This window comes from Arvicola amphibius, chromosome 7, assembly GCF_903992535.2.
Source record: "Arvicola amphibius chromosome 7, mArvAmp1.2, whole genome shotgun sequence".
Lineage (NCBI taxonomy): Eukaryota > Metazoa > Chordata > Mammalia > Rodentia > Cricetidae > Arvicola > Arvicola amphibius.
The window spans coordinates 98,121,758-98,139,423 of NC_052053.1; the positions used below are offsets into that span (position 1 = coordinate 98,121,758).

A 17,666-nucleotide genomic window follows, 5' to 3' on the forward strand; every position below is an offset into this window, starting at 1 on the left:
TTTAAAGAGACTAGCAGGTTCCCTTACCAAACGGATGACATCACAGAGTGCCACACTAGCATGGCTGACTGCCTCTAACCGTTCTCATCCGGTCTCTTCCTTCTGGGGACCTCGGGGTCACTGGATCCTCATGTGGACCAGCAAAGCCATTTTCTAATCAGTCCCTTGCCTTTTGTTTTTCTGTCCTTTGTAAGCCATCTGCCACAAGAACACTCAGCAAGTTAGTATTCCTTAGGAAGACTTGGAGAGGGCAAGCCCACAACCCACAGCTGCCTCACCCACTTCCAGCCCCTGGACCACCTGCGATCACGGCCCACAAGACCAACTCTGAACTTCAGGAAGCACCATCCTCCCCAACCGTGGAACCTACTAGCAAATAGTCTTTAATGTGCTCTCAACCTTTGTGTTGGCAGTGGGGCGATTACTCGAGCTCAGACCCAGGTAAAGCACCAAGCAAGCCTCTTCCATGGAACTACATCCTAGGACTTAAGTATTTTTTTAGCTCAATTCCTGCCCTCTATTAAGGGCTCTATCGAGCTTAACTACCTGCAGTTTGAGTGTCAAAAAAAATTAAATACTATAGATAACTATTATAATTGTAATATTTATTATTTCAAATTGTATCAAAATATTGGAGGTAGTTTCAAATTCTGTAGTGTGGGTCGCCTCCCAGGAGAATGTTTCCTTCTCCCTGCTTCTCATGAGTCAGTGTATTGGTGACTACTCTAGATGGACCTTTGTTGTGCGCTACAGTCAATCAATCCCTTGGTCATCAAGGGTGGGCGGCTCTAAATGTTCCCGTCACGTGGCCTGTTTGTGAGTGACATAATTATTATACAGTTCGCAACTAAAGGGTAAATTTGCCCAACTGTGCTTTGGGATTCTGAGGGTAGTCTGGAGCAAGACGAGGTACCCCACCCGAACTGAGATTTTATTGATAACCTGGGAACACAGCTGGGAACCTGTGCTGGGAACCCAGAGAAGGCTGGGGAAAGCACACCTGGTGCCCCCTGGAGGTTACAGATGGTAAGACACATGTCCCCGGTGAGGGCTCAAGCAAGCCTTTTCCCATTCATTGCTAGTTCCTTCAGAAGTTCCAGTAATCCACCTCAGTCACCAGGCTAAGAAGCCTAGAATGTCATAATTGACTGTGTACCTTTCCAGAGGGTCCCTGGAGCATTCATTTTCCCGAAACCCCACCCCCAGGCCTTGTCTGTCTGGGATTGAGAAGCAACTGGTGAGCATCTCTTCCTGGGGCGGGTGCAGGGGAAAGAGGCAAGGCCCGTTTCCTGTTCCCTCAGATTATGTTAAGCCCTACCTCCCAGTGAGATGGTATAGTGAGAGCGGTGGGGGGGGAGGGCTGTGTCCCACCACCCGGCTAGCTTTACACCTGAAATAATTACACAAAAACTGTATTATTTTAAACACTGCCTGGCCCATTAGTTCCAGCCTCTTATTAGCTAATTCTCACCTCTCTTGCTTTAACCCATATCTAATAATCTATGTAACACCACGAGTGGTGTCTTACCAGGAAAGATTCAGCATGTCTGACCTGAGGAGAGGCGGGGCAATTGTCTGAGCCATCTACCTCACTTCCTTTTCCTGTTCTGTCTACTCCACCCACCTAAGGGCTGGCCAAGGCAGTTTCTTTATTAACAAATGAGATCAACACAAACAGAAGACTCTCCCACATCAGAATCTACGGGGAAGTAACTAAGATGGAGCGAGTCATGGCCATCAGGGCTTACATCCTTAGGAGAGGGAACCAGCTGTCCTCTCTCACGTGTGCAAGCACAAAAGAGGTCATGGGGGCACTTAGTGAATTGAGAGCCACATGGATGGTGCAGGCAGAGGTCCAAACAGAACCTGCCTTCCTGGCTCGGCACCTTGGGCTCCAGGCGCCATACCTATGGCTATCAGTTTCTGCTGTTCACACTGCCAACTGACAGGAAGTGGACCCTGCTAGCCTACATCCTATTGCCGCCGCTCACCCTCCCCTCCCAGGGCTCCCAGACTCCCATTATCTACTTTTTCTATTTGCCATAGCTCTCTGTGTCTTTTAATATATTACATAATTACTTTTTACTTTACATATATTGCTTATTTACTCCCCCCCCCACACACATTAGAACAAGGTTGATGAAGGCCAAAGAATTTGGGGGTGTGCATATGTGTGTGCGTGCGTGTGTGTGCGCGCATGCATGCATGTGTGTTGAATGTGTGTGCGCATGCATGCATGTGTGTGAATGTGTGTGTGCCCGTGTGCATGCATGCGTGTGTGTGCATGTGTGCATGTGTATGTGTGCGTGTGTGCGTGTGCGTGTGTTAACAAAGTCTAACTGTGTAGCCAGGCTGGCACTGAACTTGAAAGCCTCCTGACTCAGCCTTTACAGGGCTGACACAGCACTCCCATTTTTTTTTTTTTTTGTATTTTGAATGAGAATGGCCAGCCTTGGTTCACACATTTGAATACTTGTCCCCCTGCTGGTGGAACTGTTAGGGAAGGATTAGGAGGTGAGTCCTTGTTGGAGGAGGTGTGTCCCTGGAGGAAGGTTTTAAGATTTTGAAACCCCAGCCCACCACTCAACCTCCCTCTTTCTGCCTCCAACTTGTGCAGTAAGAGTTGAGTTCTCAGGGGCCCGTTTGCCATGGACTCTGACCTTCTGAAACCATAAACTTCCAAAGTAAATGTCTTCTTTTATAAATGGCCTTAATCATACTGGTTCATCATCACAGCAATATAGTAACTAAGACATCTACCTTAGGACAGAAGTTTTAGCTGGCTCACTGTATGTCTGAATATTTGGTACATCATGAGCTATCATGAGATGAAAGAGATAAATCACCCTCCTGACAGAAGCAAGGGTACCATGGAGAGCTGCTTATCTCTAAATGGGAAGCTGGCTAGCCTGGCAGGGGTGGGCAGAAGCTGAGCGTACTCAGAATTAGCTGTAGACAATCAGAGGGGAAATAAATGTGACTCAGGAGGCTCAGGACCAAGTGTAACATGAGGGCTGGGCTTGTTGGGGTTTCTGTCCTGCCCAGTTCCCACAGCCGGTAAGCCTCAAAGAAAAACACACAGAGGTCTCCATAAGTTATAAATCAATTGGCCCATTAGCGCAGGCTTTGTAATTAGCTATTATAACATATATAGCCCATTATTCTTATCTATGTTAGCCACATGGCTCGGTACCTTTTTCAGCGAGGCAGGTCACATCCTGCTTATTCCGTAGTCTGGGCAGGACTGGGGAAAGAGCTTCCTTTTTCCCAGAATTCTCCTGTTCTCATAGCCCCACCTCTACTTCCTGTCTGGTTACCGGCCAATCAGAATTTATTTAAAATATAATTGACAGAATAGAACTGTCCCGCACCACCCCCCCCCCCCCTTTTTTTAAGAAAACAAGAACATCCACAGTCTATTTTTTGGGAATGTGGGTGTAGTTTTCCAGGCTACTTCTGGCTGGTTGGGGGTGCTGATAATCTTATGGGGACCTAAAGAAAATTTAGAATTATGATCAAGTCCTGACTGGAGTGTCCTGTGAGGCTTGATCATCTCAGGCAGCATCTCGAATCTGTTCTGGATGTAGAACTCAGACATCCTGGCCATCTGTTCCTTAATTGAATCAGGAAAGGAAGGTGAGGAGGTTCACTCATTAGAAAAAGGGTTTGGGCAGCTGCTGGCAGAGGAGCCAGTAGGGGCAGGGAAACCTCGTAGGGAAGGCTGTTCCACCAGCCTGGCATACCCATACGCTCTGTGGCAGCATGCTCTTCATCTCCTGTGAGACCAGTTAGGCATGGGAACACATCTCTGTTGACCCCTGAGAGTCCTGCACAGGCAGAGTGGGTATGGGGAATCTGCAGCCTTGGGGAAGGAAAGCCAAATGCCTCACCATGGATCACTGCCAGCTCCTCTACCCAGGCTGAGGCGACCCAAGCAGCCTTGTCATCCTTTGTCCCCCAGAGAAAGAAGGACTCATCTGTAGTCAGACACCCTTCAAAACACTCTCACCCCAGTCTTTTTCTTGAAATGGTTCTCCTTCAGGCTGTTGCCATGACAACCATGGCTGACCCAACCTTCAGGAAGCAGCAGCTGCAGTTGAGAAAAGCCGTGGTCCTGCTGCTGCTCCAAATTACTCAGCTTGTGATGCAGCTATGGCAGCTTGCAGCTCTCACCACACACACACACACACACACACACACACACACACACACACACACCCCGTCTGTGTCTGTCCTTTGCACATATTTCCCTTGCAACACCCTGCCCCCGGCAGTATTGGCAGATTGTCTGAGTAATTATAGGAGCTCATTCTCTCCACCTACTACAGTGATTTAACCGAGTGGTAAGGACAAGACCTGAGAACAGGGACCATTCACTCCCTAGGATGGACACTGGAGACCTCAAAAAGAAGCTTCCTTCCTCCCTGCGGGTGCCATGCCGGGGCTTCTCATGTCTGTGCCTTCACCCCAGATGTTTGCAATGGTAGAGGGCAAAGTCATCACAGAAAGACAAAGAGACCAACAGACCCGTCCTGTGTTTGAACCCTGGGCTCTGGCTCCTGTGGCTAACACTCAGGTTCTGCTCCTCCTCAGCTTTGGGGGTCACTGTGCTCTGTCATCAAGGCCCAAGTAGAGTCAGTTGGCTCCCACATGCTCAGCCCCCTCTGAAGAAATTGCATCCCTTCTGGTGTGTTTTCTTCCAATGATGGGGAAAATGCATCTTGGTCCTGGCTCTCTCTACTTTAGATGGGGTAAGGAAGCAGCAGCAGCTGGTGGAAGGATTCGTGTCAGGACCTGGACCAGAATCCAGGGGATTCTGGAATGATGCTCCTGTTAAGGAGCAGTGGAGAGACAGAGGAGCCTCTCCATAGAGCTGGCCGGAGGCTGGGAAGCCAAACCTGTGTTGCCACACCTGGAAAAGGGCACCTCCTGGCACTGATGGGCTGCTGCCAATCAAGAATGCGCACATCGGGCACACCAGAGAGGACATTCCCAACCCGGCCTTCCTCATTCCCAGAGACGCCTATGCTTTGGTAACTGTGCTTTCTGTGTCTGGCCCTTGTTACTCATCTCTGACTCACATTTTCCCCAAATGCTGAAAGGGTGGAGCCTCACCATGCATGTGTGTGTATGTATACATACATACACATACATGTGTACAAACATGCAAAGGGGCATAAGGAGGGAAAGGGGGTCTTAAAGAAGTAACTGATAGGCCAGGCAAGCCTTTTGTTCTGGCACTTTGGAAACTGAGGCAAGTGGAACTCTGTGTGTTCGAGGCCAGCCTGGTCTATGTAGCAAGTTCCAGGCTAGCCAAGGCTATATGGTGAGATCCTGTCTAAAACCAACCAAACAAAAATAGATGAAACATGCCAGATATGATGAGCCTGGAAAAGGCCACCATCCCTCATTCCAGGAGTTTTCGTTGACTAGTGTGATGTCTACACTTGTAATCTCAACATGAGAGGTGAGGAAAAGGATCAGAAGCCCAAAGTTATGCTGGCTACATAGCAAATTTGAGGCTAGTCTGGGCTATATGAGACTATCTCAAAAAACAACCAAAGGGCTCAGAGATAGCTCAGTGGGTAAAGTGCTTGCTGCACAAGCATGAAGACCTGAGTCTGGGTCCTCGACAAAACATAAAACTGGGCCCAACTGCAATCCCAGCCCCGGGGACGGGGTGCACAGCTGCAATCCCAGCACTGGGGAGGGGTGCACAGCTGCAATCCCAGCACTGGGGAGGGGTGCACAGCTGCAATCCCAGCACTGGGGAGGGGTGCACAGCTGCAATCCCAGCACTGGGGAGCGGTGCACAGCTGCAATCCCAGCACTGGGGAGCGGTGCACAGCTGCAATCCCAGCATTCGGGAGGGGTGCACAGCCGTAATCCCAGCACTGGGAGAGGTGGTGCACAGCTGCAATCCAAGCACCGGGGAGGGGTGCACAGCTGTAATTCCAGAATTGGGGAGGGGGTGCACAGCTGCAATCCCAGCACTGGGAAGGGGCAGTGCACAACACTGGGAAGGGGAGGTACACTGTAGGCAGAGTTTTCCTGTGTCGGCAGCCTCTCTGGAATAACCACTCAGAGGCTTAATATTAATTACAAATGCTCTCTTCCGGTCGCAGGCACTTCGGGAGTCGCCCGTTACCGTCCAGCCATGGCCAAGTCCAAGAACCACACCACACACAACCAGTCCCGGAAATGGCACAGAAATGGCATCAAGAAACCCCGGTCACAAAGATACGAATCTCTCAAGGGGGTGGACCCCAAGTTCCTGAGGAACATGCGTTTTGCCAAGAAGCACAACAAGAAAGGCCTGAAGAAGATGCAGGCAAATAACGCAAAGGCCGCGAGTGCACGTGCGGAGGCCATCAAGGCCCTGGTGAAGCCCCAGGTGGTGAAGCCCAAGGTGCCAAAGGGCCCCAGCCGCAAACTCACCCGTCTCGCTTTCATCGCTCACCCCAAGCTTGGGAAGCAGATTAGAAGCTACATGGCCAGGGGTCGTAGGCTCCAAAAAACAAAGCCCAAGGTTCAAGCCAACGCAGAGGCCTCAGCTGCAGCTCAGGCTCCCAAAGGTGCCTGCGAAGGCCCCATAAGAAAGGTCTCAGCCTGCCAGTGTGAAGAGATGGACTGGTGTGGATTCTACACAGTGTCTGCAGGTGGTCAGGACCTTGTGCTGTTTTTACAAATAAACTTGAGGCAAGTTCTGTTAAAAAAAATATTAATTACAAATACTTAGCCAATAGCTCAGGTTTGTTACTAGCTAACTTTTACATTTAAATTAACCCATATTTCTTTTTTATGCTTTGCCACATGGCTTGGTATCTTTTCTCAGTATGGCATGCCCATCTTGCTTCTCTCTGTGTATTGCCATGTGACTGTGGCCTACCGGCAAGATTCTAACCAATAACCGTCTAAGGCAGGAGATCCATGGTGTCTCTCACTCTGCCCTTTTCCCCAGCATTCAGTTCTGTCTTCTCCGCCAACCTAAGTTCTGCCCTATCAGGCCCAACAGTTTCTTTATTCATCAACCAATGAAGGCAACACACGAACAGAAGACCCTCCTACATCACAGCACTGTAACAGAGTTCAGTCCACAGAACATATCATCCAGCCCAAGACACGGTGGAGGACATGACACTCTGTGCTTATAATCCCACAAGAAACAAAGATGCTGGCAATCAAACTATGACACTTAAAACTTCCAATTCCGAGTCACTGAAAAGAGATACGGTATTTCTTATTACAGGTATGATGAGTCGGCAACTGTAAAACCCGAAGTGGAAATGAAATACAAGGAAACACAGGGAAAAATCAAGGGACCAGGGGAACAGAAAGGCAGTCCTCTCCCCTAGAGTCTGGTTGAAATCTGTTGCCAGCTAGGAGTCGAGAATTTAAGCACAATTAATATATTATTCTGAGGACGCCTTACATAAGGTCAGTATCTCCTTTATAGAGTATTCCAAAGAATGTTAGAACAGGGACTGAAGAGCTGGCTCTGCGGTTGAGAGCACTGGCTGCTCTTGCAGGGAATCGGGGTTGGATTCCCAGCACCTGCATAGCAGCTAGCAACTGTCTGTAACTCCAGTTCCAGGGAATCCAGCACTCTTTACTGGCCTGTAACTGGGTCCAAGCACACAATCCACATACATACACTCAGACAAACAGACATATAAATAAAAATAAATAAATCTCTCTTTTAAAAGGAGAATATTAAAGTAGTAATAAATCATGCTGAAGGCCTAAGCACATATGACCTTAATTATGGCTTTGCTCTCTTCTCAGATGTAAACCTGTGATTTCTCAGAATTTCACAAATAAGACTATAAGCTTTGCTTCCAGGAAAATCATATCTCCCTGCAGAACCTTGTGACTTATGGTTTCATGGGTAACTATGGGACATGAGAAGGGAGAGCAGCCTGCATCCCAGAGTCTGATTGCTTAGCTGAGAAGCAAGAATTCAAGCACAGCCAACATTTGAAACCTACTATATTAATTATTAATTAATATTCCTTTCATACATAGATACTGTATGTTAAAATAGCAGAGACCCTCAGTTTAAGGCCTGAATGCATATGACCTTAGGTAGGGTCTCAACCCTTTCCTACACATTGCCCACAAATTTCAAACTGCTTACTGTAGAGACTCCACCTTCCTGTAGGCCCTGTCTGTTCTAATTGTACCAGGTGCCCCCCCAGGAACCACCAGAAATAAGATAGTGACTTCCTACTCCACCCAAATCCTATCAAACTCTACCTAAATCCTATATATGACTAATATAAAATCGATAAGCTGTGTCTCCCTGGAGAAGCCCCCTCCTGTAGGTCATACACTCTTTCTCTACTCCTCAGGGTTACACTTGTATTAAAATATTTGAATAAAATCTCAAACTCTTTTAATACACTGACTAGTTCTGAAATTCTTTTTTAGCATTGAAGCCATGAATCCTGATTTTACCTGAGTCAAGGTCCCTGGAATATTCTAGAACTCTTTGGGTTGTCGAAGGTGATGGTGGGGAGTTACAGTTCTAACTTGTACCTCACAAACATGGTGGTTTTCTTGATCCACCTATAGTCCTACCCAATGCACCCCAGGAACTACCCTATGATCTCATTTTACTGACAGAAAGAGAGAAAACAGTTCCTCAGAAAGCCTTTGAACAGCGGGACTTCAGAAGTCACCCAAACCCAGCAAGTGCTGTTGTGACCAACAAACTGGGTCCCACATGGTGGGAAAGATTCAACTCTTGCAAGCTACCCTCTGACATCCACTTATCTGCCCCCTCTCCACACACTCACACACACACACACACACTTACACACATAATTAATATAAAAAGTAAAGAACTCGCCCAAATCATATATACAACTATTATTAAGACAGCCACCACTCTCTTGAGAAATCTACACTTGGGTGTAGCTGTCCTTTCCCTAAACATCTATTTCTATTAATGCCCACGGTTAAATGCTTAAATATCTTCTCAATGCACTCCAATCCTAGGGCCTGGGGAAACAGTTTAATGATCAAGAGCACTTGCTGCTCCAAAGGGCCTGAATTCAGTTTGGTGTTGAGCATCTCAAAGGAGGTTCTGATTTCAGAGGCTGAATAGCAAGGGAAATGGGCCAGAACTTTTTAAAAATATGCTCTTGATCCTCAAAGAATAGTCATTGAAAGAATGAGTAGCTACCTCTAGTTTCTAATCTGGGTTTTAAAAATGCTTTTTGACTCTTTTAAGGTCAAAGCCCCTAGGTATGGAAACCCCATCAACGACAACGCTAAGCTGATTGCTTACTAGGTCACTCCTGATAGACAGCAGAAAATCCATAGGGGCTAAGCAACAAGCTAATGAGCTCACGTGGTAAGAAGTCCTGAAATCAGATGGATCCAGGGCAGTTAACTCTAGTTTCTCAGCAATTCTGGAGGGAGCTGAGCTCTGTCTCTGCTTGGCCATCCTGCTGTCCTGCACACGCTGGTGTGGTCCACAGGTCAGTTTTCCTTATGGTCCCAAGTGTCATGGTCAGACATGGCCAAGTCAGTGGAGAGAAGGTACTGCAACTTTCCCATGAGTCACCTCAAGGAGGAAACCTGTCCCAGGAGTTCTCTGGCAGACTTGGATCTTCCACATCCTCTTGGCCATGTGCCACCTCCTGAAGCAATCTCTAGCAGAGAAGAATAATTGCCATGGTTACACTGGGCCAATTAGGATGTATCCTTGAGCTGGAATACGGTTCACCTTCCTCTAGGGGTGAGTGCCTGGAAGCCAACCAAGATGCTATTCCTGCGAAAGAAGTGACCTGGTGGTGAGAGGTACTTATCAGAAGGCACCAAACATTTGACTATGAAGTTGCTTAGCACCATTCCCATCGCAAACACACATTGTCAGAGAAAATATCTCGCACCGGGCATCAATATTCATTCTTATGCCAAGTTATAGTCACTGTTGACAGTAATAAAGGACAATAAATCATGTACAAATTGATAAGTAAACACAATACAGCTAACAAATGCCCCATCCAAAATGAAGAAGAAAAAGAACCTCCTGCACAGATACACACGTACACACCCCCCCAAATAAACAAAAAGCCGGGCATTTCAGTAGAGCTGCAATGCACATATCCGTAAGAACAATGGCCACGCTTCCCTGAGTTTCTTTTACAGCCGTGCTTATTCATATCACTTGTTTTCTGAGACAGGCTCTCAAATCTGCTAGGCAGCTGAGGATGACCTTGAGTTTCTGGCCTTCCTGTTTCTTCTGTCTCTGTGGAGGATATCAGCCACTCACCCTCTTCTGGTTCATACAGTACTGGGGATTGAACCCAGGACTTTGGGAATGCTAGGCAAGCTCTCTACCCCCTGAACCCATTACCCGCTGAACCACGTCCTCAATTTCTGCAGCTACCCTCCAAAGGATCTGTTTCACACAAGGTCTCTTTAACATTGAAGCTGAACGTCCCATTTTTGCAGAGATACCATAATCACTCATCAGAAGCAAACTCTAGAAAAAATCAGAGGCCACAATAGAATCCTCAGACGAGAAATGTGGTAATTGTTCCTGCTGTGTTACAGGAAGCGGAAAGAGTGGTTTCATTGTACCAACTTCCACCCACATATGCATTATCGAATGCTTAGTAGAAGGCAGCATCCTGGGTCTTCATCCTGGATTACAGGCCCAGGAGCAAAACCATTGGCCACTTTGTTGAAAGGCGTGTTGTTGTTCAAAATTGTTTTCAGACGCGTTGGTTAAAAACAAACAAAAGAGAAGCACTGGTATTTTCCCTTTAATTTTATCATATGCCTGAGAAAACTTAAAATTGCAATAGTCAACATTTTAACAGCCTATGCCCATAACAAATAGGAAGTAGACTTCTGCCCCATGCCCTTTTGCCCGTAACATGCACTCCCTACACACTTAGGACAAATGCCCCCAGGGATGAATGGAATCCCTTCGGCTAGAGCCAGGATGGCGGTGCTACCCCGCCCCCCTCCCCGAAAAGGATCATGAGTGGTGCTGCTATTTGTTTCCTGAGAAGGTGACATTTTTCCCAGAAAGCATCTCCAGAGGAGGGAAGCTGCAGTCTACACCGGAACTGGAGGAGGGCTGTAAGGGCATCCAGTCACACGTGCGGTAATGATGTTCCAGTAAGCGTTACATTTCCCAGGGTGTGCTACAAAGACCGCTGGCCCTGAGCTCCAAATCCTTAGCTTCCCTATTTCCTAGTCATGTGACCTTGGGCAAGTCCCTTAACCACTGCAGACTTTTTTTTCCTCTTATAATTCAAGGGAAGGGGTGTTGCGAGAACACGAAAGAGAAATCAGTGTGAAAGTGTCTGGCATTTAGTGCTGTCAATATACCATGATCCAAACAGAACCTTTGTTTTCTGTTCTAAAGAGAAGAATGACCTACAGACTCAAGCCAATCACGCAACACAGCGTAGTCACAAAGCCCTCCTCGGGTTGAGGAAGCCGCAGCTCGCGTTCCCACCTGGGTCTGCGGGACTGATCAGAGCGTGCTGCCATCTACTGGGAAGAAGGAGGAAGTGAACAGCCAAGCATCCCTTAACTGCAGGAGGTCAGAGTGGAGGAAACCCTGAAGGGAAAGAAGGGTAGGAACTGGACTATGACCTTGTGTCCTTAGAGACAGGCAGAGCCCCTCCATTGGCCTTCTCAGAGGAACTGTATTTCAATTAGTTCTTATTTTTTTAAGTGTTAAGATATTATTGAAGGAAAGGACTGTACACATTGCCACACTATACAGCATGAAGTATGCTAGTAAAAACAAAATCTGGTCAAGAGCATCAGGTGCTATCACAGAGGACCCTGGTTTGGTTCCCAATGCCTGCATGGTGGCTCACAACCATCTGTAACTCTAGTTCCAAGAGATCCAGTTCCTCTCCTGGCTCTTTCGGGCACCAGGCATGAATGCACTGTACACACACACACACACACACACACACACACACACACACACACACACGTGTGCACAGGCAAAAACAGTCATAAACACAAGATAAAATAAATCTTTAACAAAACAAAACCAAACAAACAAAAAATGGGCCCGCAAGATGTCTCAGTGGGATCAAACACGAAGACTGATGATTTCTGTTTGATTCCAGAAACCCACGTGGTGGGAGGAGAACTGGCTCCAGCAAGTTCTTCTCTGACCTCCACGTGTGTGCTGCATAGCACACAAGAAATAAAAAAAAAAAAAAGACTGTGTAGTTCACTCTCTTGAGCTAGCTGTATCTAGAGTTGTCGTGGCCCAGGAAGAAGAATGGTGGTTGCCAGCCCAAGGAGTAGAGTGCGGAAATTATTTCTTCCAGGGTTCAGAGTTTGAGAGCATTCAGGAAACTGATTGCACAACCACACGAATATACTCAGCTTCACTAAGTCACCCGTGTGGCTTACCCCTTCAAGGGGTAAATTTTGTCTGCACATTTTTAAAAAAAAAATTGTTATTTATATTTTATATATGAGTGCTTTGCATGTATTCTTGAATCCCAGAAGAGGACATCAAGTTCTATTCCAGATGGTTGTGGAGCTACCATGTGGGTGCTGGGAATTGAACTCAGGACCTCTGGAAGAGCAGCTAGTGTTCTTAACCTCTGAGCCATCTCTCCAGCCCTTGATGCACATTTTACCACAATGAAAAAAAAAACAGTAAAGGACAGAACCAAGCCCATTGATGGTGCATGACTCCACACAGCAGAACCACAATAAAAACTGACATTACGAAGATGGGGAAATGACCTCAGACATGGGCAAAGGTAACAATGGGCATATTCCATTTACTAGAAAAGCTTTCCACGTGGCATTATTCTTTTCCTTGGGGTCATAAATTGGTTCTGCTCTTATCTCAAGGTCAAAACTAATAAATTGGTATTTGAGACAAGGTTTCACTGTGTATTCCTGGCCACCATGGGACTCACTTTGTAGACCAGGCTAGCCTCAAACTCACAGAGATCCGCCTGCTTCCGCCTGCCCAGTGCTGAGATTAAAGGCGTATGCCACCACAACTGGTTCAAACTTTTGTATTTCAGATAAATTTTGAGGACAGTGTGGCACTGAGCTCAAACGACCAGTGCGTTTTCCCTGAAGCCTATTTGTTCTGACCTCTAGTGGCAGTCACAGCCAGATTTCTATAGGCTGCAGAGCAGTTAAGTCCTGGGTTACAGAAATCCATAGCTTCCAGGGCTCCAGGTGTCTTCATGCAATTGAAGGGACCTCTCTTCTGCTGAATAAAAACATATAGATACAGAAATCATTATAAATTGTGGGTCTCCAACACCACAAGGCCAGCAAGTGGCCAGCGGAGGCTTACCCTTCGCCATCAGAACCTCCCACCACCTCTCCACAGCAGCAGAGAGAGAGGCAAGGTCCTCCCCGGGGCCTTGTCACCTAAGGCACTGCTTAGCAAGGGACAGTCTCTTTGCAGACACTCCAAGCCCACCAGTCATGGCTGGGACAGGTAACAGCAAGACTCACAGACCAAAAACAGGTATCAGGTCCCCTAGAACCATGAATTCCCCAAACACAGTCACCCTGGGTGTACAGCGTTTGTCTCTGAGCAGCCCTGAGTCACTCTGGCCTCCTGACCTGACCCCCATAGCAAAGTCGCCAAGACACAGGACAAACTGTGTTTCCAACTGTGGGGCTCTGGGGGAAACAGATTCATCACCGAGGAATTTGGTTTCCTAGATCTCCATCCCGGGGTTCCTGGACTTGGCCTGTTCTCTAAACTTTTGAAGGAGCAGCGTTCGATCCCACTGGATGGAGTGGTTTCTACTTTCTACCAGGCTAGAACAACTTTATCCTCTCTCAGAGTGTTACCTCTCGACCCCTCCACAAGAAGTGGGGTTAAGGAAGTAAGTAACCCTTCCCTGTGTCAAAGCTGTGGGGTTCTGACTTTGGGGAGACTCTGCAGAGGGCTGGAGAGTTCCACGCTGGCAGGGTCACACGGCTCCATGGACTCTGCTGGAGGTTCCAGGCAGCTGCTTTGTCCTGTAGTTTAACAACTGCTGCTGGGTTAGATCACATCTGGCACCCTAGGCTACTTCTGAGACTGGGACATGTACTGCCCTCCAAACAGGCTGCCCGGGTCAGACTGAGCTGTGAGCAAGCAATCGTTTGAATGTATTACCTCCTTCCAGAGATGGAGACGGGAACCTCGGAGGCAGCTCAAAACCCCCCAAGATCAAGTTCCCAGCACAAAGGAGATTTATTTGCCCCAGAGGGACAAAGGGCAGGGAATAAGAGACAAAGACAAGAGACAGAGGATGAGGGAGAAGGGAAAGAGAACAAAAGGAGGAGGGCAGGGCTATTTGTCCCAGAGTGGAGGACAAAGGACTGTCCCTGGACAGAGAGGAGACAGACGCGGCTCATAGGAAAATGGCAGCTTATAAAGGGAGATGGGAAACCTCATGTTGGGATGAGGTGCTTGATTTTAATTGGGCATGTTAATTAGGTGAGCCAAAGGGAGCTTTGATTTTTTTTTTTTTTTTTTTTTTGGTTTTTCGATACAGGTTTTTCTGCAGCTTTTTTTTTTTTTTTTTTTAGAGCCTGTCCTGGACCTAGCTCTGCTTTGATTGTTGAGCTTCAATACTTTGATAACTGGATCTTAGTAGTCAGACTCAGGAGGAGGAATCAGCCAAATAAGGAACTAGACCTTGGTGGCTAGTTTTAGGTATATAATCTAATGGTTTTCAGCAAGGCAGAGGGAATGGGGGAGAAAGGCAAGGCCTGCCAGAGTTATGTTTGCCATGCTCGGGCTGGCTAGATCCCTTCAACAGGTTCTTCCCTGGGTGGGATGGTGGGATCTACCCAAGTCCCCAGCCTTCTCCTTTATCGTGTCTTTGAGGAGTAAGAGGGTTTTGTCAGCTTTCCAGGACTGAGGATCACCATGGAAACAAACCTCTGTGTCTGTGAGAGATTATCTAGATTAAGTTCATGGATGTTGGACCATTCCCCGGAAATGTGGGTGGGGCCATTCTATGGGCTGGAGTCTGGGGCTCACGGTACAGAGCTAACCCATAGCTTTCCCCACTCTCAGCTTCCTCCCTACAAAGGCAGAGTGACAGCTGTGGGAAAACCTTTTCTGGAAACACTCTTGGCTTCGGAGGCTGAACTTTTGCCGGCCTTGCAACCGAGTTAATAATATACCTGGAGACCACTTAAAGCTATGTACTTAACCTGTTTCCCTCTGTGTATTCAGCCTGTTTATCTTGCTTTAAGAAAACAGTGTAGCCAACCTTACTGGGCCTTGGACTTGCCCTGCAACCCACTTTTACAAGCTAAACTGAGTGCATGGTTTTACTCTCAGACCATATTCCCTCTTTCTCTTTTGTGACTCTTCCATGACCCTAAACTGTGGTGTGTGTGTGTGTGTGTGTGTGTGTGTGTGTGTGAGAGAGAGAGAGAGAGAGAGAGAGAGAGAGAGAGAGAGAGAGAGAGAGATTAGTTAAATCATCTGATGAAAGTGGAGCATTGAAAACAATGATTTAATTGTCCACATAAATGATGGAAACAGCACATAGATGAAGGTTGACAGCATCTGTCTGCAGTTTGGCGTGCTATTCTGGGTCGCTAGGGTTCAATAAAGTCAGTCCTTCCCTTGTAAACTCTGGTTTAAAGGAATTAAGTCAGGCGATTCCTCAATCCTTTCCTATGCCATGTTTTCTATGTCGTTCAATAAATACAGAGCCAAGCCCTTAGGGACAGACAATGGACTCAGGAAGAGAAGTCAAGAACTCCCATTTGGGATCTCTCTTGGTATAGATTGTCCCAAGAGGAAGACTCTCATCTGAGGTGGCACTGTCTCAACCAGCTGCCCCAAGCTTCTGTTGCCATGACTTTCCCACCGTAAGGGACTGTGCCTTCAAGCTACAAGCCAGAGTAAACCCTTGTTTTTGTATTGGGTATTTGGTCATAGAAACGAGAAAAGCCACTAAAACTATGACAAAGTATTAGAAGCAAGTGACCACTCCATGACTATGTATCCTCCTGGGAAAATTCATGATAGGACATGATACCCCTGCGTAGGCTGAAAAGCAATACACACCAGGGCAGCCTGGCTTGACACCCATCACCCATCCTCAGCTAGGAAACCAGACGAATAGCAGGTTTCTGTACTTAATCCAGTAACTCATTTCTGGCTATCCTTTTATGAAACAAAGCAGAAACCTCACCAGAGCATTTGACTGTCCATTTCTGGTGTGAATATTGAAGCGAACGACAGTTGGTTTCTTTCAGGCTGCCCTTTTAGTCCCTATTCAGATCAGGGGGAAATCCTGCTGATTGTCCTATAGCATGGGGCATCCAGGACCTCGGGTGGAAACATATCTTTCAGCTGGTTATTAAGAGGTCAGTCACAGGAGATAAAAGCCGTGGGGAGTTCTTTTGCCGGACTATGCAAAAAGTGATGCTTCGATTCAAGGGGTGGCCGGCAGGGGGCAGCATCTCTCTAGAAATGACTCCACTGCCAACTTCGGAACCAGCAGGAAGTAATGCATTTAATTAATTGGCCAATTAACAAGAGTTACTTTTAGAAATTGCTACATACTATTAATACTATCTATCATGTCAATATGCTGCCAGTGAGTAATTCCAGCCCTCCTGATTTTCATATACAGATGCTGCGTGTGCATATGCTGTGTTAGGTATGGTTGGAGATAACCCAGACTTGCCTGAGGATGGGCGGCACAGGGTGAGAACAGGAGGAAATGAACTAGGTGATTGGTTGGTGCTTGTGTCCAGACCCCCCTGCTGCGATTGGAGGCTGTCTCCTCCCAGACTCCTGTTAAAAGCTAATTGCTATTACCACAGTGTTAAGAGTGGGGACCTCAGAGGTTTAGGGGGCTCTGCAGGAGTGGGGTAACATGGTAGCGGGTTTTGGAGGCTTTGTCTTGAGACAGGGTCTCAGAGTATACCCCAGACTGACTTTGATCTCAAACTTGAGGTGGGCCCCCTGCCTCAGCCTCTTGAATGCTGAGGTTACAGCCCCGCAGCTTTCACATTTCATAATGTACTTAGTCCGGCTGGGTGCATAGCTCAGGGTAGAGCCCTCAGGAGGTGGAAGCAGGTGTCCTCAGAGACCCTGAGTTCAAGACCAGCCTGGGCTGCATAAGACCCTGAATAAATAAACAAAACAGGATACAACACACACTTGCAGCTGCCCTGTTATAGTGGAACTTTTTTTTTCTGGTTAATAACTTGCCCAGGAAAATCAAAAAGCATTTGAAATTTTCCCCAAGAGCAAACCATCATTAATTCTTTAAAAACAAACAAAACCAGTAATCTTGGTTTTATAAATCTTCATTTCAAAATCCATTCCACATACATGTGTTATCCAGACGAGCTCCAGGTCCATGCGAGTTTATATACATTTAAAGCTTTGTATTTACACACAGATGCACTGACTCCGAAGCACCCTACCTGAGACCACCCCCACCAAAAAGTACCACTGAGGACAGGGTAGCCTGGGCCTTGGAAGGGCTCCTCTCAGGGCCTGCTTCTCCTGTCCCTCTCTCACACTTCAGTCTTTCAAAGAACAAAATATGGGCACATTTGTTCCACCGATGTCTGAGCACCCAGCCCCTTTTAACCACTTTTTTAAAAGACTTACTTATCCCATGTGTATGAAGGTTTTGTACGTATGTACATGTACCGTGTGA

At 47.1% G+C, this 17,666-nt stretch overlaps 1 protein-coding gene across 1 annotated transcript; it reads left to right on the forward strand.

The window, feature by feature from the left end:
* The first annotated feature begins 6,157 nt into the window (after nucleotides 1-6,157).
* Nucleotides 6,158-9,676, forward strand: LOC119819901 (60S ribosomal protein L29-like). The gene is made up of 2 exons (XM_042055405.1): nucleotides 6,158-6,662; nucleotides 9,486-9,676. Exons 1-2 carry the CDS (start codon nucleotides 6,158-6,160, stop codon nucleotides 9,674-9,676), a joined length of 696 nt encoding a protein of 231 aa, XP_041911339.1.
* Nucleotides 9,677-17,666: the final 7,990 nt, after the last annotated feature.